At 33.1% G+C, this 25,559-nt stretch overlaps 2 protein-coding genes across 2 annotated transcripts in view; one reads left to right on the top strand and one right to left on the bottom strand.

The window, feature by feature from the left end:
- LOC143215837 (peroxidase) overlaps window positions 1-18,792 on the top strand; it is a 45,975-nt gene extending 27,183 nt beyond the window's left edge. The window contains exons 3-14 of the mRNA XM_076438401.1: window positions 280-424; window positions 781-974; window positions 9,896-10,072; window positions 11,089-11,285; window positions 13,503-13,698; window positions 14,351-14,548; window positions 15,437-15,584; window positions 15,763-15,919; window positions 16,056-16,226; window positions 17,210-17,408; window positions 18,315-18,420; window positions 18,494-18,792. Of these exons, the coding sequence (XP_076294516.1) occupies window positions 280-424; window positions 781-974; window positions 9,896-10,072; window positions 11,089-11,285; window positions 13,503-13,698; window positions 14,351-14,548; window positions 15,437-15,584; window positions 15,763-15,919; window positions 16,056-16,226; window positions 17,210-17,408; window positions 18,315-18,420; window positions 18,494-18,608 (2,003 nt within the window). The 3' untranslated portion in view covers window positions 18,609-18,792. The remainder of the gene's footprint in view (window positions 1-279; window positions 425-780; window positions 975-9,895; window positions 10,073-11,088; window positions 11,286-13,502; window positions 13,699-14,350; window positions 14,549-15,436; window positions 15,585-15,762; window positions 15,920-16,055; window positions 16,227-17,209; window positions 17,409-18,314; window positions 18,421-18,493) is intronic.
- LOC143215838 (leucine-rich melanocyte differentiation-associated protein) lies at window positions 15,760-24,444 on the bottom strand. The gene is made up of 4 exons (XM_076438402.1): window positions 24,264-24,444; window positions 23,093-23,353; window positions 22,745-23,005; window positions 15,760-22,666 (listed from the first exon to the last, which is right to left on the bottom strand). The coding sequence occupies exons 2-4, from the start codon at window positions 23,290-23,292 to the stop codon at window positions 22,432-22,434; spliced, it is 696 nt and encodes a 231-aa protein (XP_076294517.1). The 5' UTR covers window positions 23,293-23,353; window positions 24,264-24,444; the 3' UTR covers window positions 15,760-22,431.
- Between the last annotated feature and the right edge of the window lie 1,115 nt (window positions 24,445-25,559).

Below are 25,559 nucleotides of genomic sequence, written 5' to 3'. Positions count from 1 at the left end.
AATGTGGTGGAGAGAATCTAGTAAAAAATAAATGTGGTTTAAAATATAGAACAATGGACTTTCTCTTCAGTATCAGTGAAAATTGTGTTAAATTGACAGAAGAAAGAGGGGTTAATGGATGAAGGTTAAAATAAAAAATCCAATATTTCCAGTCTGTGTGAATTTTGTTTGTCTACTTATATTCGATTTTACAATAAAGATAATATAAATAAGAATTGTCAGATATTCACTACTTAAATATGACTAACTATTTACGTAGCTGTTATTATTTTTTTCCAGGACATAAGGACAATCTCTCGGATTTAGAGGGCTCAGAGACTTCGTACGGTTTTCCTTTTCTGCAGAATTCATATCATTCTATGCGCTATACGATATCACCAAGCGTCAATTTCTTCCCAAGCTTTACGGGAAGTAAACCAAGTAGGTGAGTATGATGGAAATTTTATTTTGTATGGTTGCAAAACTGTGAACGTGTTTGAAAACTTTTACTGTCTAGCAAGACTATTTTGAAGGGAGACAATTTTTTTATTAATTTAAAAGTATTACTAAACGACAGGGGAAAAATATAAAATATCATTCAATTCTTTGTTTTCTATTTTTTAGAATTATTATATTTTAAGACTCGTCAAATTAAACGATTCGTACTGCATCGTGCATTTTTATACATTCAGTTCCAGAGTATGTGTATGCATGTAAAATTCTGATTGAACCTCAACATGAAAGAAGAATATGCATAGTATAAATTTTAGATTTCTACCTGAATTTTTTATATTGTTTCAGCTACACTTTCGGCTTCGTCCAGAACATGACAAGCGACGTTCATCAAGAAATCAGGTGTGGCGATAGTTATCCACGTGGCTGCGATGGGTCGAGACACAGAACGTACGATGGCTCCTGTAATAATCTCTACCATCCAACGTGGGGCATGGCAAACACAAGATACGGTCGCCTGTTACCCGCAAATTATGGTGACGGTAAGTTTTCTTAATTTTTCTTTTCAATCTTGAGGACTAAAATACTGCTAAAAAGTGAACGATGATTTTCATTTGCAAATTAAAGGAGCACATCGTAAGTCTTTGAATTTGAAGCTTCCAAGTTTGAATTATTTGGATCTTCTTTGATCATATTGTTTATTGTTTTTGTTTTATTGTTTATTGAAAAAAAACAATATTCTTAAATAAATTAACATTGAATAAAACAAAGTAAATATTAAAATTGCTGGCTTGATTTTTCTCGAAAATGGACTTTCAATTTATTTACAAAGGCCACTTTCAAAATAAACGGCTCAATTGTAAATTAATAAATCTGGAACCGGTCATTCTGACCGGTGGTGGTAGGTGTAATGTTAAACATAGTAAATTAATTGAATTGAACACTCCATGTTCGCAGTTGCACGGTTCATTGAACCTTCCATGGGCGAATACACGGCACTGAATGACGTTATAGTTCTCTCGGTTCACAACGCACTACAGTTACTTCCGCGATCATTGTAAAAATCTCTCTCTCTCTCTCTCTCTCCTTCCTTCCTTCGGAAGTACACCCGCCAGGTTTTGTTTGGCCGTCGTAAACAATTATGCAGAACCGAACGTTTATTACCGTGCAGCGAACGTTTTTTCCAGGAGTCTATCGATTTCTCTTGTCAAATTGCCGCCGATAAACATTTCTAATGGAACGGCCACTTCTTACAGCACTCTTACACCCGATGTGTTACGTCGATCATTCGCTTTCTTCCACGCGATCGACGCAACAGTTTCCTTGAACTTTTTCTGCATTTCCGATTAATTGGAACGAAAAAAATCGTGAGCTATTAATTCGACGTTGTCTACAATGTTCTCGTATATCTCTGTGGTATTTTATTATTGTTTACTTTCGCCCGTTTTCTCACTTATTCCCACGATATCGTTTACTTTCTAATTTCGTGGCATTGTAAATAGTATACACTGGGGGACAAAATGATAAGGCACCGTCGCACACACACAAAATTTCATCTATATGTCGTGAAATCTCATTGGAAACGAATTATATTCACGGATGAAAAGACACTAGATAGTCCAGATGGATACAAGTACTATTTCCATGATTTAAATAAGGAACAAAGGGTTTTGAGTCGTCGACAATATGGTGGCGGTACAGTAATGATATCGGGAGGAATCGGCTATAGAGGAATAATGAAAATAAAATATATTTAAGGCCGTATAAATAGTGCTGGCTACTTAAATTTAATTAAAGAGAAATTGGAACATATGCTCGCAGAATTGCTGGCAGAAACTATATGTATATGTACTCTTAATCTGTTTCTCGAACATTGATCAGTGGTAGATCTTCATGCAAGATATTCGATTAAAATATAGAAGTTTTCATCATAATTTCATCATAACAATTCTAGTGCTATATTGAACTGTATTGCTTTCTAGTGTACATATTTATTGTTAGAAAAATAGAACGATTGTATTTCTTGATGTACCAATTCTGGTGGGCGATCGGACTGAAATAGTAACAGGATTACCTTGTTCGGTAAATCATGTAATCTAACAGCAATCACGTAACCCTGCCAATGCCGCATAAATTGTTACATTAACTTCTTCAAGAGCACAGCCTATAATAACTCATTGGTCAAGTCACGCTTCGCTTCATTCAAGTCAACGGAACGTGCGTTCTAGATTGAAAGTCCATTAGGCGGATCTTGATGTGAAATTTCCAATTTCTTCAGACTATTGCGCCATCGTTGAAACATTCCGATTAGGCGTAAATCTAATTGGAAGTGGAGGAAATACAATTCTACGGATACGTAGCCCTTAATAAAATAAATGGTATAAACATTTTAAGTAATTCAAACCACTGTTATCGTATTCTCTACTCATTAAAATTGTTAAGAAAAGAATTGGTGGTATATGTAGCTCCTGCGTCTTGAAATAAAGGCAGACAATTTTGATTTTGCATAAGAATGAAATACAACTGGATGCAACTAATGTTTTTACAGACGTTCTAATTAAGGATGTTATGCATCGATGGAAAAAATGAATAAATTAATATATATTCATATTGACACAAATTAAATAAGTCATCATCGCAGAACATATACGCCTTTATTGAAAATCGTAGTAAAATGACTGCGTACTTTCACCAAAACTTGTTTGCACTTGTCACTACAGTAAAATATTTAATATCACATATTAATACTTACTTAAAGCGAATCTATTCTGTCCTTTTTCCAATCGTTCAGTAAATGATAATTAAACCCCGCTTTAATGGCGGATTAAATTGCGTCCACTAGAAAATCAAAGTAGTGTATAGCGCATAATAATTAAAGACCGATCAAAATCCCCACGGAATCGTAAATTTAACATAATTACATTTCCTATTGACAGTCGTTGATAGAAATTTCTCTCGCTAACTAGTTCCATCGAGTATCACGCATTTCCACACCTTACCACTATGTTGCTGAATTACATACATACCGAATAACACAAAAACCGTGCAATAAAACGCTAAGTGAGACCGACAAGTTCTTACTCATTATCTAGCAGTGAAATCGACAGCAAATTAAAACCGTCCGTTAGAATGCAGATATCGACGTCAATGCTTTCGGTACGTAGTACGTACAATGTGCCCAAGAAGTATTGTAACACTAAACCTACCGAACCCTGAAAGCGATTAAAATGTTTCATCTGATAAAAATGACATGGCTCTATCTATTTAGATTTTGTGCAATTTTTATTGCAATACGTACTTGGATAAATAAATTTATCGAATCAATTTCTATGTAAGCAACGTCATCGTTTCAATAATTATAAAATTAAAAATCTAAGACCGGTTATTTGACCGGCAGTAGTTGATTTAGTGTTAACACTAAATAAATCATTCTCGAAAAATTGCTCATATCTAAACCGTGATCATTTTGTTCTCATTTTAAAGCTGGAAGCCTCTAGTTTCGTAATCTGTCTCTAACTTTATTCGGAGATCTTTTTTCATGGTGTACCAGGCGAGGAACTGTGATGCGTTTTGTCTCGATAATGTTGGACATTCAAACGTCTGTGGTAACTTTAAAAAATTTTGTTCGTGACTGAAACTACCATAGATTTAAAGATTGAAGCTTGTTCTTTACAACAACACCTTAAAAGTTGATGTACGATTTTTCTGAGCTGTTTTATCGAACTTTGAATGGGAGGTGTGCCGCCAACTTTACAGTAGTACGAGTTACACCAGGCTTTACACAACCGAACTTGTTGCTCATTTTTGTTCCATAAAACAGTGAAAAAGAATCGTTCATCAACTTTTAAGGAGTCGTTGTAAAGAGAGAGCTTCAATCTTGAAATCTTTGGCAGTTTCATTTACGAGAAAAATTTTTGAATGTTTCTGGAGGCATTTGAATTTGCAACATTTCGGAGGAAAATGCACAGTGTTTTGACATTCAAAAAGTGTCCAGGCTTATGGTTGTACTATTCGTTTCTACGAAATTATCGCAAGTTAAATATCAAACGCAAACACTTTTTGGATGCTCTGTACGTCCGCGAAATAATTTAAACGCGATTCGGCAAGAAAACGTCCGCAATTTCACTGCAATTAACTGACATTAGATTATTATTCTCGTTTCGCAGCAAGGTGATACTAACCATAACATTACCCTCATGTTGAGTCACTAATAACACCTGAATTAACCAACGAGCATTCCCAACGAACCTGAATATTCATTTACAATTCCCTGCATTGTGAAGAAATTTAAATGCGAAACAGCGTGCAGGAGTTTAACGTTTAAGGTAACGAGCGCGCGCGATAAATCATATTTTTATTTGCGCAAGAAAGATCATTAAAATTTCACGTTACGGCGGCTCGATTATTGTCTCTCGATTACCGGATAGAGACAAAGGAAATATTAACAGTTTTTATGCGTATACGGAGCTGAAGTATTTCGCACGAGCATTTTTTTCGGTTTCAACACTAAAAAGTGACGCACAACGACAAGAAAAAAGAAATAACAACGCATTGTTGCGACTGCGTGTTTGCAGGTGTTTCGTGACTCGCTTCAATAAAAAATGAAATCATAAATAATTTATGCATTGTTCTATACTCTCAAACCAGGGTTGGGCACGTTTTATTTACAATAAGATAACAAATAATCATTACAAATTCGTTAAAAATTATCCCATATACTGTACTATGTTTTTGTATATTGCTTATTGATCATCAGCAACCACATTATGCAATCTAATTACTAGACAGCGGGTTTTATGCATTTATAAGAAAAATGTGTAGGTGTAATATGAAACAGCAAAAACATTAGATGAATTTAAAAATGCTGTCATGTTATTTTCAATCTATTAAACATATTAAGAAGGAAAATAAATTTCTATTTCGCTCAAGTTTGTTGTAATTCTTGTATAAGTTTGAGTAATCATTTTATTTTATAGTAAAAAAACCTACAGCTTTGAGAAATGCAAGAACAAACGCAATATTCTTTTACTAGTAATATTAGTATAAAATAGTAAGAGAAATAGAAAGAAGTATTTTCTTTATTTTCATCATAAAAGAAATGTTTCTTCCATTTGTGACCTTGTATGATTTTGAAGATGCGTGACCTTCAATTTATTAAATGGAATGCTAATTTACTTTTCTATTTTCTAAGACAATAATGCAAATTACAAAAAATTACAGACACCATTACATTGCTTGCAAAAAACAGTATAACTTTTTCCTCTTTACACAACAATTTTCGAAATGACGCTAAAAATAATTTATCTAGATAATGCCCAAGTCTGTTTCGAATGTTATTATCCAACTGGACGCACATCGTAAGTCGGCTTATTTGCGTAAAAGGGATCGTTTAATTATATGTTCTTTTTTGTCTCTGACAACGCTGTTGCACCGGCAGAAAGAAAACTGTAGCACCGTTGCACCACGCTCGTGTTTCCAATTTTTTCATTTCCAGTTCTACTTTTCGTGCTCAGTGATTTCATTACGAAAATGCGGGAGACACGGCTCATGAAGAAAAAATTTCATATTGAAACTGGAATTACCCTAACGTGACAGCATAATTCAAGCAGATATGCTTTCGAATGAAATTAGATTGCGAGTTTGCTGTAACTGTGACGTCAGTTTCCGCGTCTTGATTTATTATTGCTTGCAATTCTGTTTTATTAGGCACACTTCCCTTGCGTTTCTATGACACTTACTTGTTAATCGTCAGTTCTACAATGGTATACACGTAATTGCACTTTCCTTTGTGCAACTATCTGTACACATTATGTTCAGTATTGACAACATTTAAGTCAATAATGTTTTAATTGTGTTATGTCATTTATTGTTTTACCGTTTATAAAGGTTCTTGTGTGAATTGAAAAGACAGTGAGACTCAAAATCATTCTAAAAATCATTCTCAATTATTCTAAAATTTTCTATAATAAAAATCATTAATACAAAATTGATTATTATTGAAATTTAAGATAATGTACAGAAAATATGAAGAAAAAAATTCGAAGAACAAAATTATGTCTAAGGTTTTAATGTTTTACATTACATCTACTCATTTTCGTCATAAATGCATAAAATCCGGTGTCTAGTTATAATAGTATACATTAGAAATATATATTAATATTAATATGAGTATGTATGACTACAGCTGCTTATAATTTAATACTCCTAGCTAGACTTATATTAAAAAATTGATTTTTTTAAGATTGTCAACTTACAAAGTGCCTGACGAAGTAGTTCTATAACAATTTGATCTCCCACTAATAAATAAATAAAAATTGATAGAACTTCTTTATCTGCATAAAAGTTGCAAAGAGAGTTACAAGAGTGTGTACGCAACATCATCAATACAAAATATGTGTTTTGATTCACACATTGTGCAAGCAAGCATAGTTTTCCCTAGTAATTAACAGAGTTACAACTTCTTCGCAATATCTAATAATACTAACGAATTGAGTAATAAGTAATATCGCATTCAACGTGGTTATTATTTCTCTTGAAATATCAGTATGACTCATTCTTCCTTAGCTGGAGAAATAGAACCTCGAAACAATTCTTGAAAAGTGATCTTGTTTGAATCATGCTAATTGCAAACTTCTACAGGTTTTCAGTTTTCAATTGAGAAAGAAAAGAATGTGGAAATCAACTGTAACATATTTGATCCGTAACTAACGAATAGTGAAAAAAGCCGTAATTTACTAAATACAGCTTTTACAAAGAATTTATTCGTCGAAGTTAATTCCAATAAATTGGAAATGCTTAAATTTTTATTAATATCTATGTATAATATCTAATTCCGTAATGCAATTCACGAACTGCAATAAGTTTCTTTTATCGTTATTGAAATTAGATTAAATTGGTCAAATTCAATTAATTAGCATAGTACAGTTTCCTCTTTTATTTATGCATACTATAAACAAAGCAAATTCTTGATTTTATCAAAATAAATAAATATATTGTTGTATTATTATTATAAATGCATAAAATGAATGGCATGTAATGAATTGTATTTTGGATTGTAAAGAAGATCGGATCAGTATATAATTAAGGGTCATTAACTAACATGTGGAGACTTCATGTTTCAACGCTATTAACTTTACGCAGGACGTCACGACCTTTCGTGCAATTAAGTGTTATCAGGGTTCAAGATTGTGCAACAGTTTGTTACAGAAAATAATTTACTTATCAGATTGTTTCACTTTATTTAGCATCAGATATTGCATGTTCTTATGTTTTAAGAATGTTTATAAATACCAATAAAACAATCAACTTCTTTTATTAATAGACTGTGGATCTGCATGCAAAATAAAAATTTACTACGTAATAGCTAAATATTCTTTCGTTTTTTTAGTAACTTTAACACTAAACAGTGCCGGTCAAATGACCGGTTTTATATTTTCCATTTCATAATTATTGAAATTATGAAGTTGCTTACATGGAAATTGATTCGATCAATTTCTTTATCCAAGCACATATTGTGATAAAAGATGCACGAAATCCAAATAAATAGAGCCTTGTCATTTTTACATGGTTAAACATTTTAATCGGTTTTAGTGCTCGGTAGGTGTAGTGTTAATCAGTGTTTTTATCGTTTTAAATTACATCTAACTAATCTTTCTCATATAAATGCATAAAATTTGCAGTCTACTTACTAAAGAAAATTAATCAAATCAAATTCTGTAGCAGTATGTCTGAAAATTATATGAACTTTCTAACACATTTCAATGGCTGGCGGGAGAAGATATAAAAAGATATAAAACTTGCTCCTCTGGTGACGATCTCTCATAACAAATACTCAATTCCGCAGAAACTCGTTTCGATTTCAACAGAACAAGTGCTGTCGAAGCTGATTTATGAGTTCACACTGGAACTGGTGCACGTTCATTTTATAAGCTGTACGATGTCTCGTTAAATGTCCAAACACGGAACGCGGAACACGGTCGGCTGTGTTACAAAATAATGATCGAAGCAGGAGACATTAAAACTCACTCTGAATTTTCCGTAGAATTATATATTCATGCATCTTCCATTTAAAAGTAGCATTGCACAAAGTATCGAAAATAAGACTGCTACAAGGTATAAATTGACTTAATGAAGACAAACGAATAAAAATGTAATAACAGGTTGTTTGAAAAATGTTAGACCTCCCGCAAATGTTAATCGAAAGTTAATCGATCTTCCGAGCAGCAACATTCTTCCAGCAGCGTAGAATTTCTGCGATTCCGGCAAAACATAGTAACAGGAAGTTAATTGGAGAATTATGACACCTATATTTGAATAGTCATGAGCTAAGACCGCATTCGTATCAGATTCATATGAAAAACTCTCAAATCGTTAAAGTTCGTTTCTAGAAAGTCGAATAAACACGAAACCTGTTTCTCTCGAAATGATCACAGTACCTAACGATTGTATAAGAATGTTTCATGATACATTCATCATTCTTCAGTCTTTCCCATTCTTCGTGTTTCGACACTTCGTTACGTCGGTATTTCCCTCGATCATGGGAGAAGAATATTAAAATCGTCATTGTAAATTTTAATAGTGTTGCGGTGCACGGAATACTGAAGCAATTCGAGTCAATATCTTGTTCGTTTCGTGCTCCAATTTTTTCTTTTGGTTGCATAAATAATTTATGACTGCGCGGTGAAAGAAAAGTCCTAATTGTAAAATTTAATAATATATCTGTCAAATCGGATAATATTAATCTATACGTTCGCCTGAATAGTGCAAGTTTTAATATAACATGATTCACTAAACATTTTAATTGATAATTTAGTCGATACCTATGTAGGATTAGATTTAATAACGGTACCTGAATCTCGGCCATTTACACATCGTTAATGATTATGGTTGTATAGACAAGTTATTATGATTAATATAGACAAAAATGTTGCATTCGTGATTGATTCATTGCCAGTACTATTTAATACAGCAAAATGGGAAATTCAGTTGACGATGGCTGACTTTAACAAATAAAGTGGTAATGCAAAATTACAAATATTAACATTTTTCTTTAGGAAAATATAACAAAATATTAATACAATAAAATATGGAATTATAATGAAGTTTTTGTTTAGAGAAGGAAATACTTGATATAAAAAGATACAATGACAACAATAAAAACATTTAAAGAATTTTTAAAGAAAAGCACATTGTTGTAGCTTATGTATGTTGTAATTAATGTAATTAACGCAGACAATTTTTTCTTCGCCTAAGAACCTGCAGTCCAGTTTTCATAAATCTTGAGAAAATTCAATCTTATTGTTATGAGATATCTCCAAACAATTTAAAACACTTGTTTGAAGTAATAAATACTACGATCAATAATTATAATGATAATTCTAAGGTAGATGCTGGGAACATCTTTCCATTGACTTGTAATTATTAGGTGTGTATTAACATAAACGTGTATATTTATTTTATGCAGGTATTCGATCGCCTACGACTTCAGTTACTGGATCGGAATTACCACCTTCTCGACTGGTTAGTACTACTTTGTTTCCCCCTGTGGATATTGACGATCCAATATGGACATTGGCTGCGATGCAATGGGGACAAATAATTACACACGACATGGCCATGATTGACGGATCCACTCAATCAAGTAAGTCTAAGTTTTCACAATTACTATTACAGGAGAACAACTCCCATTGTTTACTTACCTGTAAAACTTTATTTTCCCCCTCAGGGTTACACAAATTCCTTTACACATTCTCCCTCTCTTCCGCCATTTCTCTTTCCGCCTCTCTTATCCCAACCTTATTTCTACCTTAATCTAATAGATACAACTTACTCTTAAAACTTAACACTGAACGACTTAATACTACCTAATACTACTTAAAACTACTGCTTAATAGAAAGAGAGAGAGAGAGATATCCCATTAACTACATATTAACTTAACTTATTCCCTCCTTCCCTATCCGTGGACCCCCCTTCCGGTCACCAACCAACATCCATCACTGTCCTTCGTATCTACTTCTCTCTCTTGCATTCCCTTTCTCTCCTTATTTACCTAAAATTACTAGAAAAGTATTCGTACACTCTTTAAAAATAAATAACTTTTCTAAACGTGGATCAAACTGCTGTGGACCAAACCTAAGCGAAAAGTCCTAATGGGAGTCAAAGTCTTAATCTGGCGACACTGGGTGTACGAATACTTTTTACACTGACTGTAAATACTAAATTTAACATTATTACATGGATACTTAATGTTAAAAAATATCTTCAAAGCTGTCTCAGATTGATCGTCATATAAAAACGTTCTACACAAACTTAGCTCACGATTTATAAGCGACTTTTTCACTGTTTCACCGTTTCATCTAATCCTTGTATCTCCGTAAAAGGTTAATCATAAATTGCAGAATTATACAATTTAACACTAGAACACAAAAACTTGAAACTTAAATTTACAAACTTACTTTACACTTGGAACTAACAAAACAAAACTTAAATTTATTTCTTTGGACGTACGTTAAAACCACTAAAAAATTGAATAGATATATTCTCTTTTATGAAATAATGAGAAGCAGTCACTTTTAGTGTTCCGAGGATTCAGTGTTAATATTATGGTAGAATTGCATACGTGTCCAGTAGATCACTCTTAATTTCTCTGTGATTAGAGCCACACGCAACACAATGCTGCACCCCCCAAGGACAATTAGTAGACCCGCTGCTGCTTCACGGCCAATGCTACCCGATCATCATTCCTTACGATGATTACGTTTACCGCAAGGCCAACATAAGATGTCTCAACTTCGTCCGTAGTACGACTGACCTTGACCGTGGTTGCTCCTCGCAATACAAACCAGCAGAACAGGTTTGTTGATCCTCGTACTAGGTTACTTTGCTCGCTCATTTATTACTCCGTGCCATTCTTGCATGCATGGTTGTCGGGAATCTAGTCACAAGATTAGGAATAAGTGTAGGGCTTCCAACCGTTAATTACACTATTGAATGTTCGATCGAATAACGGTGAACGAAACTTGCGTTTACCTGCATTCGAGAGATTGTCTCGAGCACTTCCTCAATTATCGATTGCGTCATCGAATAAATACGTGTTGACATAAAGGTTGCCGACCTGTCTGGAGAAAGTGATTGGGGCTGCGTGATAATTAGTTGATCCTCGTAGAATTAATCTGGCGCAGCTGTGGCTGTTGTTGCATTTATTTATTTGCATATGTGAATTGCACTTGTGTACAATGAGAATTTAACTAAATTATTTGAAATATTGCGTTGGCAAGAAAGTAGTTTCGGTATTTTAAGGTGAAATACAGACCAATTTTTTTATTTGAGCAATGAATTTTAATGAATAAGATATTTTCCCTTTTGTTCGATGATCTTCTGCCAAAAAGAATAAATAAGAAAATATTTTATTGATGAAAGTTCATCGCTTGAATAAAGAAATTCGGTTTTATTTCGCCTTAAAATTCCGAAATTACTTTCTTGCCAACGCAATAATTCTTCAACACTTGTCATTGTTGTCACAACTATTTCGATAATATCTCGTTAACTATTCGAACTAGGACATATGAATCTCTATCGATTCACGATACAACAAGTAGGTCTTTCCATTTAAATTCAAGGTGACCTTGAAATATAAAAAGTATTTATGTTACAATATTTCCCCCTCTATACCATGCAACTTTTGTATACTATTTATTATATTTTTAAATATTATTGCCCCACCCTGTATGCTCAAAGATTTATTTTTAATTCAATCCAACTTGAGGTACAATTAGCTGTATTTATCGATCGAAGAACATATTTACAATTGGCATAGCTGTTACTCTTAACAGTCATGAAATATCTCGAGCGAAGACATAAACGTAAGGCATAAAAGGACATAAAAGATTAACGCCACTTTAAGATCATAATGTTACAGGTCGTAGAACTCGCCTTTGCGTTGGTTACAACGTCGTATTATAAACATTGGATGGCGACGATGTGTAATAAAATGTCGGTGACCTTGAAACTGCGAGGGAGTTTATGGCATCTTTTATTGCCACTTAATCAATCGTCTTCCCTTAATTTGACGCAATATAACTGTTTATTATGACGTTATTGTTGGACGTCACAGGACTGTGACAGTTTTTAATTCTTCTTTTTTAAGAACTTGATAAATACGATTAAATGAAATGGTGGGTTTTGAAACAATTTGATGGCTGTTAGCGGTTCAGTTTTGTTATTGACTAACCACTGTAATTAGGTTATTCTCTACGGAGTGTAGCAACTTGCAATTGCACGTGGAACGTAAACTTATTCGCGAAATACCTCGTTTGGACTGTTTAATCGTTCATTTGTCTACATGATTAATAACTGTACTTCATGTTCACCTAACTACATTTGCATTATCATACGACGTTGCATCATGCTCAAACAGAAAATGACTATTCACTACACAGATGACGTAATTTGTTATTTGGAAAACAGTTCATGGCAAAATTGTTCATTGCAATAAAACAGTGCAGTATTATAACTTAAAATAACACTTCTTAATGGAAGACCCGGTATGATCGTAGTGAAAATTCATTTTTCAGTTTGGAAAAAAATTGTATCGAGTGAGATGATTTCTGCCACAATTTCGTTAATCAAACAAGTGGAAATTCTTTAGAAACCTGAAAGTCTCCAAATTGGATTTTAAATGAAATAGATAATGAACATTTTGTAGGTTTCACAACTTTTCATTAACTCTGAATAAAATTGAAGAAAGAGGCGGTAGTTTGAAACACTGCGACAGAACTGAACAGCTAGCAGAGACAGTGTGAAGAGAGCAATAAATATAGAGTAAGGAATCTAATGGATATAGAGTAGGGAAACTAACTGAAACAGAGTGGAGGAACCAACGTGGATAAAGTAGGGGAAGGGTCCTAAGCTTGTAAAATTGATGTTGGACGACACTGGTCTAATCCTTTGCGTTCGAACTGTAGTTGGACACTGAATAGCTGTCTTGCGCTGTAAACACAGACGCATGAGATTGTATTGTTTGCGGATGATCTAGTTCGTGATTTGATAATATTAAAGAACAATTTTTCAGTTGTCTGTAGTTACACACTACTTGGATCTTTCCTTGGTGTACGGATCCAGTGATCAAGTAGCAGCTTCTTTGAGAGCTGGTGCTGGTGGTCGCCTAAATGTAGATGTTCGGCATAACAGAGAATGGCCGCCTGCAGCAGCCAATAAGAGTCAATCATGCGAATTTGTGGACCCTAACGAAGTGTGCTACCAAACTGGTGGGTTGACGTAATTATTGTGACAACGTATATACAACAGCTATAATAAACACTTAAAATATATCACTTACAACGAGTTCAAAACTTCATTGAAAGAATGTAAACAATAAAGAAAGCCATCAAGTCAGACGATTCAGTATGCATATAATATTCGCTAACCTGTCGCACAGTCTGATTTATCTCAGACATGAACTACTTGCGAAGACCGTAACTTCAGACACCTTCTTAGTTTAAAGTAAAAATCTGGCAAATCTCCATTTCCACATTAATCATTTTTTCCAAATTATCCAAAATTCTAAACGAAGCATTTGTATTTTTTCACTGCTGGAATATATTTTGTGTACAATTTTTGATAACTTCTACAGTTTTCAATTAACTATGTTTTTAATTGATGCAGAGAGAGGATTTAAAAGGCTTGTATAATTTTCTATATTTATTTAGAAAAAATTATATGATTTAACAACTTTTTCCGAAAATCTCGTTAAGAAAAAATGATTGAACTTCCTCTAGAGGTATTGAAAAGTTTATCAAGTTTATTAAATAAGTAAACTGTTGCAAATAAGTGGAGATTGTGATCTAGGAATATCAGTGCAAGATTTTAAAGTTTTTAAAGAACTGTTACGTATGGAATAATTGTTTAATATTTTTCCAGGTGATACTCGAGTCAATCAGAATCCGCAACTCACTGTTCTGCAAATAATACTACTCAGGGAGCATAATCGCGTGGCAGATGCGTTAGCACACATAAATCCTCTCTGGACAGACGAGACGATTTTCCAAGAAGCGCGACGTATAGTAATCGCAGAACATCAACACATTTCGTATTACGAATGGCTGCCGATATTCTTGGGTACGATTCTCTCGTTACACGGAATCTATTGTACACACATTGTACTGTGTACATTTGCGAAATGTAATTCCGAAACCTCGTGCTAAAGTCAGTCAATGACTATACGTAGTCCCATTAGTACTGTTCTACTATGTTACGATCATATTTCGAGAACTAATTTCGTCTCGTATGCTGCATAACGTGTATGAAATGTCGATACTCTGCCGTAGAGCCAAAAGGAATTTTGGACCTTTTGAAAAATTGAAGTAAAATTACTATACTTTCTAAAGAATAGTAAATAACTATTGGGATGGGGAAAGAAAGTTAGTAGTGTTTCCAAATTAAGAATCGAAGATAAAATTAAGGTATTCATTCATATGTTTATTCAATAACACGAGAAATTACCTCGGAAATGGCAAAAAGTAATAAAACAGAATGGAAAATATGTTATTGAATAAATCTATGAATAAATATCTGAATTTTAGCTTCAATTTTAATTTACAAACGCTACGAACTTTCGTTCCAACCCGATATATTAGTATTAGGATCGTCGGATGAGTCCATGTAACAAATTCCAGTTTGTTCGTTTTACTGTTGTGACAAAATATTGAGAGATTCCTTGGGCAATTATTAAACAAATCAAAATATTGTAATCAGTCGTTTCTATGAACTCTTTTAATTTTGATGAGGAAACATAAGTCTCTCAGTTATTTGATATTTAAAACTACAAAGTGTATCGTTTCCATACAGGTTGTCCCACAAATGTTGTACTTTCTTGAAAGGGGTGATTGCTGAAGCAATTTCAAGTAACTTTTTTCATTGCGAATAATAATTGTAGAGAACACGCAAAATTAAGAGATAGTAACACGATAGTAACAGGAATGTAAATGGTTCCTACAATTCTTGCAGGTATTCAGAGTACTTATGGCAACAAGATTTTGTACGAGACAGATGACTACGTGAACGATTATGATCCAAACGTAAACCCAAGTGTCCTGAACGAACATTCGACCGGAGCTTTCAGATACTTCCATTCCCTTATCGCCGGTTTTCTCAAGTAAGTCGAAGCCTAAGACTAAGCTTAGATATTACAGTAAATCCTCTATCGACGCAAAAGTCTCGGGAAGGTTCGTTTGCATCGATCGTAGAGGGACACTATTTTTTTGAGCTTCAAAGGCCGAGCCGAACGTAATTCTCTATAGTTCTCTCTTACTCACTTTCTGTAAATATTACAGTCTAGTGACCAAACATCGTACGACAGCGGGATCATTGAGGCTCAGCGATCATTTCAACAGACCGAGCATCATCGAAGAATACGACAATATGGACGGGCTGACGAGAGGCATGTCTTATCAGCCTGAAAAAGCCAGCGATCAGTACTTTGACGCAGAAGTACGTGGAACGTTTACTATGCTTCGTTCTTCTTATTCTTCTTGTCCTAAGTCACATCGATAGTCACAACAGCTGTACAGCCCACTTATTTAATGAAATAAGTAATGATTGTTGGACATTTTTGTGTTGATTTCAGATCACACAATTCTTATTTAGGAACGGACAACCCTTAGGGCAGGATCTCCGAGCGATCGATGTTCAGAGGAATCGCGATCATGGCCTTGCATCGTACAATCAGTTCCGCGAGTACTGTGGTTTGCCAAGAGCGAAATATTTCACTGATTTTACTGATTATATCTCACCTTCGGTAAGTGAAAAGAGCATCGCAATAAACATATTCAAATTGCTGATGGATGTGTCATTTTAAGTATTTGGTTCAAACTACATATATATTACCAATATAAAGGGTCTTCCATTTTAACTTTCGTGCTATTTTTTATTTTTGAAGATTAGAGGTGTCACTTTTTGACATGTGATTAGTAAAATTGTAAACAAAATGTGAATTGTAGAACACTTCTTAATCGAAGACCCTGTATTATATGAATAATTTCATGGTAATAGTAATAACTATTTAAAATATTAGTAACATATAAGTTTTTTGTTTTTTGACATATTACTGCCAAACCATTCATTACTATTTAACATTTCTCTATGAATTATGTTATAATATTAACGTGTCTCTATGATCCAATATAATGCGAGACATATTATTAATTTATTTGTATTATTGAAACATTAATCTTGATGCACCATTTAGGAATTTCCATGATATACTATAAACAAGATATAATTTTATAGAACACCATAAAATTTTCATTATAACTATACACAATATCTATTAGAATAACTATTCAAGACGCATGAGAAGATGGACAAATACAAGTCAATCATTAACACGTTTGCTACGAGTAACGTTACTTAAAATCATTCATTACATAATTGCAAACACCATCAACTATCAATCATTTCTCAAGTGAGACACGTTTATACTAAGGTAAACATTATATAATAATATCCTGTGCACAGAACGGGAAATAACACACAGATCTATGAACTTTATTTCACGGTTCAAGACATCTATTCATTTGCAGTTTTTCTTGCATAACCGAAATGACGATAATTCGCAAGCATTACGTAAGGATATCGCGATAAATTCTGAAAAATGTCCGATCACAAGCTGCACAATGTCGGATTACCCCGACTGATTCTTCGGATAATTGTATTCCTATGAATAATCGCGTAACGCGGCAGTTGACGTTGTTACGATAATACGCGGTCCTCTGTTTACAGAATGTAGAGAAGCTATCCCAATTATATGCCAGTCCTGATGACGTTGATTTAGCCGTTGGTGGAGCGTTAGAGACACATGTGCCGGGAACACTTTCTGGCCCGACGTTCTTGTGTATCCTCACTAGGCAGTTTTATCGAACACGCGTGGGTGATCGTTATTGGTACGAGAGGGGTGACCATCAATTAGCGTTTACTATAGGTGAGCGTTCGCTTTCTCCCTGATGATTCAACAATTTTCCATGTCGACATTAAATTAAGACCTTTGGTTTCTTAACACTAGGACCCGTTAAAATGATAGGCTCTAATATTTCTTATTATTGAAATTGTAAAGATGCACCACGAGAAATTATTCAACAAATTTATTTCTTTGATATATTATAATATCTAAAAATGACTGAAAATTTGGATACACGCATTCTACATATATTTCTGATTGTTGAAATTGTAAAGATGTAATCATGAGAGTTTTGTTATTTTTAGAATATTTAAAATTTTGACAGTTACGGTAGAGACCTCTGCGACAGCTATGGAAATAACGTGATCATTAGACTGCGGATCTTTATGCAAAATAAAAAGTGTTTGCATTGATTGCAGGACACAGGAGCCAAATAAAAATAGTATTGTTCTTTTAATTATCCTATTAAGCTGAAACTAATACGTTGATGTCCTTAAATATTTTTAACATGTCCACTGCTTTAAATTGTACGTGTCCATTTTTGTCATAAATGCATAAAATCCGCAGTCTAGTAATCATACATGCTACCAAGCTTGTCACACGGTCCTCATAATCAATCAGTCCGTTCCCCCACTACTTCTGACGTAGTAGGGGAAGGTTACCTCCCACCTTAGCGGAATGAAGAGGTGGGAGAACGGGCCAATGTGGCTCGCGGTTCACGAGTTGGACAGCACTACACCATCTCAAATTACATACAAGTACTATTACTTCCGATATCTATTAGTAAACTGCGAAAACTTATTCAAATAATAAGGCTGCCATGTTTAGTGCTCAGTATGTCTAGTGTTAAAAAACGAAAGATATTTAATTTCGACCCCTGATAAATGCAGTCACAGCCGAGTACATTTTCTTGATTGCGTAATTTTCCAGAACAATTAAATGAAATAAGAAAGGCCAGTATATCCAGATTGTTCTGCGACAATGGGGACCACATTAAAAAGATGCAGCCAAGAGGATTCGAGCGAGTGTCTCCCAAGTAAGTGTTATCTCCCATCTCGCGAAAAATATTACAATCTCACTGTTGTGTCACGAGATTTTACTCATTTCAGAAACCCCATCATGAGATGCGCGAACCTTCCATCCGTAGATCTTTCGTTATGGAAAGATTACGCCCCGGAACTGACAAGTCATCAAAATCTACAATTCCCACAGTTTAAAAAGTGATGACGATTAATCGTTGAAATCGAGAGAATTGTTTAAATTATTTTTAAAAAATACTGCAATATAATTAGCTGTAGGAGTAATTATAGTGAGCCTAACTGTAAAAAGTATTATTAAGGGGCGATACTAGCTTGCTGTACAAACTGTGCGCCTCCGATGGTAGTATTAATAAAGTGCATTATTTTTCCAGGTTGCGCTATTGTTAATTATCTCTATTAATATTTAATAATGCCCTTATAAATATCTTGACCTTTGGAGGCTGAAATATTGGCCATCTGGTTTGCAATATTTGATTGGTTGCATTAACAAAAACATTTTTGATTGAGAATATAATATACAAACATATTTCTGCTACTAACAATTCATTTTCAGAAATGGAGCAACATTATTTATCTTTGCAGTTGAACACCCAGTTTCATTATCCATTATCATTTCAGGGAAGTGTCAAGAATTAATGAGCAGGAGCGCCAAAAAATTGTCGCTGAAGTACAATATAATTTCTACCGTTTTAAATACTAATTTCCAAAAATAAAAATAGGTGGAGCTTCGTTAATCCATAAGGAATATTTTTGGTACGATACGGTAAATCCTGTTTTGTTAAATATAAGAACGTCTTTATTAATGATTTCTTCCATGTATTTGATGGAACTAGTTAACTTACCTTAATATTTTAGTTACCGAAAGTCTAGCAACAGACGTTGTAATATATTCATTTTGCTAAATGGTCATTCTAAAAGTAGTTCCTATTAATATAATATGTACATGCATAATGTAATAAGAGGCAACGCGGTTTACGAATAAGATGATTAAGAAACTATTAGTTATTAATGGTCGATTGTTCAAGGACCATTAAGTAACCACCAGTAAGTAAAGCGAGTAATTAAGAGCACGAATCTTATTAATTAAGAAATTCCTGCAAAACTCACTACCGTATATTGTACACAGTTTACAAACTACAGGGAAATGATCAATATCTACTTTGGAAGATTAGATCCCCTAATAAAAAGAAGTTATTGCAACATTTTAAAGTGAAGTATCTGTCCCCATGTCAATTAAAGTATAATACATAAATTAAAAGTAGCTTTTTTGAAGAATGTTTAATTTTAATGTATTCTCTGAATGATATCACAGTTATAAAGTATAGATTTAAACAAAGACGACACGCAAAAATAATTTTCATAAATGTATATTATATCCAAAAATGATACAAACATTGCTTTTTGAAAGAATGTTTAATTTTAATGTATTCTCTGAATGGTATCACAGTTATAAAGTATAGATTTAAACAAAGACGACACGCGAGAATAATTTTTATAAAGGTGTATTATATCCAGGAATGATACACCGAGTAGTGCGATGGATGACAAACAATTCATGTGTAACACGTAAATGAGAATTGGACGACACGTGACAGCAGCCTTACCTGTTGTAATCGTCATCTGAGTGAACGCATGTACGCATTATCTGCGTGTTATCGCAAATAATGAATTGGCACATTGAGGCGAGTAGCTTCAATTTGTGATCGCTGAAACAGTTGACGCTATCGTACAAATATCAATACGCACAGCACAACGATCGATAAGATTAAACTTTAGATGAAAATAACGACATAAAAAAGTCTTGACATAGTTCAAAATACTTTTTCACATACGTACTTCCATCTTAAGTTAACTATTTATTATCCCGGTGAGCAAATTGCGAATTCCATACGTTTTCAATATGTCGAATTTGAAACAGGTTTAACACATTTGATATGAACGTACATGTTCATAGTTTATAACATTCTATTAAATGCAACTATATTGAATAAATAAATATATATGATATAAACGAATAAATATATATGCATAATTTAAATAACGATATATATGCACAAACTCCATTTTTAAGCTATTTTGTATTTCGATGAAGTATCTATGATTTTTCTGCATTTCGAAGTTAATCTATGAAAATGGCTATTTCTATGACAATTCGTTGCTTAAAAATTAGACAGTGTCTTTGCACAATTAGTATATATGACTAGATCAAACCCCATTTTAATGTTTTTCTAATGTTTGCATCATATTCTTTTATTATTACTTGAAATTTTTCCTAGAAATTAATCTTAAGTCAATGTTTCGAAAAGAAACTGATTAACGTTCCAAAATAAAAAATATATAAAATATTGCAGAAGCGTATATTAAAGAACGTCCAATTTTATAATCACTTGGGTATTTAAAAACATAATTATTTGAAAGACTAAACATGAAGATTTAACAATGTGTAAAACTGCATGAATTCCTCAAATGATAAATCCGCGTTTTATCAAGGCATTGTTTATATACAATGTTTTCGGGCGTAAAAGGCAATGTACGACTTATTTCAGTTCGTTCAATAAACTTTCTTATCTTACATACGAACTTCTTGGAAAAATTTCTAACTGAGAATCGAATATCGGATCGATCTATGTATAAGCGTTCGGTTGAAAAACGTTCACAATCCAAAATTTTAGAAGAGTGCTTATCTGGACGTGCTCTGAACACGGCAAGATTTTCGTGTGTTATCGAGGAAAACGATACGTGGCAAACAACTGTAGCGTCTTCAAAGAAAACTATTATCTACCGATAGCATTATTATTGTAGATAAATCGTTCATTATTAATACGTTATTCCCAACGAAATATTGCAAAAAATTAGCCACACTTTAATTTTACTTATTTGCACAAAGTAAATTTATTTTACAAACAATTACTTTACGCTGTACAAAGAAATACATTGTTGACTCAATTGAATTAATTATATTGGAAAATTGACGTTTAATTGAGTCAAAAATGTTAAAATTTTATATATGTATGCCATTGTATGTTCTTAAAAGCATGAAATGTAATCAGTATTTGCTCCACGTCAAGAAAAATCGTAATCGGTCAAAATTTTTCAACAGATAAAATCTGTTTTTGTATAATAAACGTGTCTGCCCGAGCTTATCATCAGAACTAGTAATCGTCATTGAATCTGTTCTGTTAAAAACATAATGATAGATGAACATGATTTATGATTTAATAATATCACGATTGAATACAAATTCTAGCACATTTTGAAAAATAAAATTCATGACAATTACATAAATAAGACAATATTTCTCACATTATTTTATATGGTCATAAAGTAGTCAAAGTAGGGAAGTATCACAAATAACAATGGAAACTAAACTAAACTAAAAAGAAATGGAAAGAGTCAAAAGATTATTATCTGAAAACAAAAGATCTCGTATGATTTCAAAAGTGTTTAAAAATTAACACAAAAGAATTAAGAATTACCACGAAGGATTGTTTAGCAGAATTTATATTAACAGTAATAACACATGATTATATCAAATATATCTTTATTTCTAGTTTATTATTGCCATTAGTATAAAATATATCTGAGCTGACACATATGTGTCTTTGTATTATGTAACAGTTGTTCGGTGTACAATGTATTGGAAGTTAAAGTTGAGTACTCTTTGAAATGTTGTTCGATAATGTTAATCAGTACAAAGTTTCATGTAACGAAATCTGTCTTTGTTTGTTGTAAAATCTGCCCTTAATTTACAATATATAAATTAATACTCTATGTTACTTGGACTGAAGTATCAAAATGATTAATATAATCATGCACTTCAGCGTACATAGTATATTATATTATAAAACTCTTGTTGATTTGTTGTTACTGCCCCGTGTGGTTGTTTTTTCGAGTATTACCCATCCTTGTGTGATAAAAACAGTATTGTCCTCTACCATGGTTATTCTAAGTTAGTAAACGTACATAGCCTTCGCGAGTAAAAGTAATATTAATACATTAATACTGTATTAAATAATAAAATTTGTTCCCCTTGACTTTTCTTTGCAAGGCAGTGTTGGCTTGGAAAATATATTTGTGAGTTTATTGTGCAGATGTTTGATGCATTCCGGAAGAGGAGTATGATCGGCAAGACTTTCTAGGAATGGTCGTTTGAAAAGCCTCTTAGCTTCTTCGCGTTGTTCTGGCGTAACAAGTCTGTCATCCAGATGTACCAAGTGAGGGAACCAAGATATAATGTATAACCTTGTTTTAAAAAACAGTTACCATTTTAATATTTGTTGGTTTGCTACCTGTTGTACACACATTCTCATTTTCTCATACCTGTATTGAAGATAGTCGTAAAAGGTTCCACCGTTCAAGTAACTCGGCGCTGCTTTGTTACCCATGAGGGATAAATATCTGAGGTTGGGCATACTCTCATAGAGATTCTTCACAAACGGATACAACTCCTCTATATTGTTATGGTTTAGCCACAGAAGTTGCAGTTTTGGCATATGTGGGAATACAGTGTAATCATCTATGGTATTGTGATCTAAGTTTAGCGAAGTTAGGTTCTCAAATTCTGCTAAGAATTGTAAGTTTCTAAAAGAAGAGTAAAATATATATATTGCCAGAGATCAGATCTTAGTTGTAAATATACTGTGACAACTCTGCATAATATATACATACCGACTAAACTTATTGTGACTAATATCCAAAGTATTTACTGTATTAGCATAGTTTTCAATTATGTCAAACGGCATGTAAAACAATTGCTCAAATGCAAGCGACAAAGAATCAATGACATCTTCATTTGTTTTCTCTGTAGATAACGACTTCGACTGTCTACAATGAATGTCTACAAATATTAGTTTCCCTAAAGAAGTCATGGTAAGTTGATCCACCTCGTTAGCTTCTTTTTGCAATTCTAACTCATCACTGTAATCCAACCTGTAAAAATGTTATCATAGATATACGAGCTTAACGGCGTAGTCTACTACTCAGCACATTATTCACTTTAAATTGTTTCACCAAAATCGATACTTTATAGAATTCTTTCCAAAATACATATTTTACTAAATAACTGTTGGGTTGAAATTCGTTTCAACCCGAAACTATTAAAATAAATAAATATTTACATCTATTTCTACACTTCTGCTCATTTCATTTATAATTTTGTTAATTGATGTTAGTAACACTGATGAGCAATAAAGATAAGTTTCAAAGCAAACAATGCTACATTTAATGCCTTTTATGGCATTTGTACACAGTGAAAAACATGTTTCAGATATATAACATAAAAATGTACGAACTGTCAATGACCTATTGCAAACATTACCTATAGACAAGAATCAAAGAAAATAATACTTACATTATGCTGCGACTTGTGTTACCGTAAGGGGCAGTAACTTTTATCAGATAATCAACGCGTTAGAATCATGCAATATACTTTTCACTCCCTACATGTGTTAATATCGTTTACCCTAACATAAGCTAAGGCTACAGCTTGCATTGACAAATAATATTGCGTAAATAGAAGAACTTGTAAGACTTCAGTGTAATATGCAATGCTGCATATAGTGATTGGGTCAACCATAGTGAGTCTTCCTAAGGTGTGATTGATACTGAGCTTTCAGAAACCGCGGAGGTACCAAGTAAAGTTTATCGGTTTATCTGATGACAGTTGTCGATAAGATACGAACGGAAACGGATTCGAATTTCAAGAGTTCTGAATAGAAACGGAGCAGTTTGAGGTTAGAACGTAAACGTTATATAATGTTAAAGCGTCAATTAAATACGTTTGCGGCACAGACAGAATATCAATCGTACGAGATTAATTGCAAGAATTTCAAGTACATACCGAATTTTCCTGCATATCTTGTTTTCAAATCTTCTCACCGACTAGATTACACGAGACCACAAACATTTTATACTATTGTGGTGAGATGGTGCTGCTACTGCTGCTAGTTTAACAGCTTGTCAAATACCTCACTCTCATGTCAGTGTCAGCATTCTCAGTCAACACAACTATCGAACTGCGTATCGATTAATCGTTCCGAACTTTTACGTTTGCCGGTCAAATACTCTTTGTTCGTTCTTTATTTTTAGCAGTTTTCTTCATTTCACGATAAATGGAGAACCGCATAAATGTGTTACGGATGACATCAAAATTACGAGGTATGTCTTCAAATTTATGTTACGTTTCTACGTTGTAATTATTTTTAGTTTTCAAAAGAAATATATATTAAATTCTTCCTTTCCAGTTTTATAATGCATCGATTGCTTCAATCTATTTATTATCTTCACTCGAACATAAATTAATGCTTGTAATTAGACAACATATACAAATTATACTATGAAATTAATGTTTTATGGAAATCAGAAATAAGTAAAATTGATTTCACAGATTAAAAAATTCATTGCAGTAATTACTACAGCACGAATGTTATTAAAATTTGTTAATAATGTTTTTCGTGTTTTAAAAGTTACAAGTTCCATGAATGCATAAAAATCTGCAGGCCACTTACAATATTTATTTATTTTTTCTGGACTTTGTCTTTCGATACAAATATTTAATAAATCTTGACATATTAAAATAAGAAATTACCTTTTAAAAGTAGAATGTTTACAGTCCCTTTTATATTTCAGCGTGTCAATCAAATATTCTGAAATACTTTGTTAAGTCTATATATTACTCAAGTTAGAAATATTTACGTTACCAACGTACAATTTTATATGTGATAATAATAAACTAAAATATTATAGTCTTATCTGAAAAAATAGCATATTTTCAATATTCTTCAATTGGACAACTGGAGCAGTTTCTCATTTAGTCTTTCTAGAATTATAAACTTTACTTTATGAACCAAACAAATTCAATAATAAATAAATCTTATTTTGTATTTTTAATATTTTGTAACTGGAGAATGATAGTAGCTGCTCCCTTAGTCATTCCGTTGTTAGAAATTTCATTTTATATTTCCAGTTAATTGTATATATAGACTTATATACAGGGTGTCCCAAAAATGTTGTATTTCATTGAACGGGGTGATCTCCGAGGTCATTTGGAGTAGCTTTTTCCTTTGCAAAAATCTTCAACGTGGCTTCTAACGTTGACATTGGTCGAGCCGGAATCCCCCTGGTGCAGCAGCGCTCT

This window comes from Lasioglossum baleicum, chromosome 14 (assembly GCF_051020765.1).
Source record: "Lasioglossum baleicum chromosome 14, iyLasBale1, whole genome shotgun sequence".
NCBI lineage: Eukaryota > Metazoa > Arthropoda > Insecta > Hymenoptera > Halictidae > Lasioglossum > Lasioglossum baleicum.
Note: the sequence above shows the minus strand (reverse complement) of the source record. Positions and strands in the feature narration are given on the sequence as shown.

Excerpts from the sequence above, each read along its gene's own strand:
- LOC143215838 (XM_076438402.1), bottom strand. The coding sequence starts at position 23,292 with ATGACTTCTTTAGGGAAACTAATATTTGTAGACATTCATTGTAGACAG. Across the intron at positions 23,006-23,092 it reads AGTCACAATAAGTTTAGTCG|AAACTTACAATTCTTAGCAG; the intron begins GTATGTATATAT and ends CTCTTCTTTTAG. Across the intron at positions 22,667-22,744 it reads TACGACTATCTTCAATACAG|GTTATACATTATATCTTGGT; the intron begins GTATGAGAAAAT and ends TTTTAAAACAAG.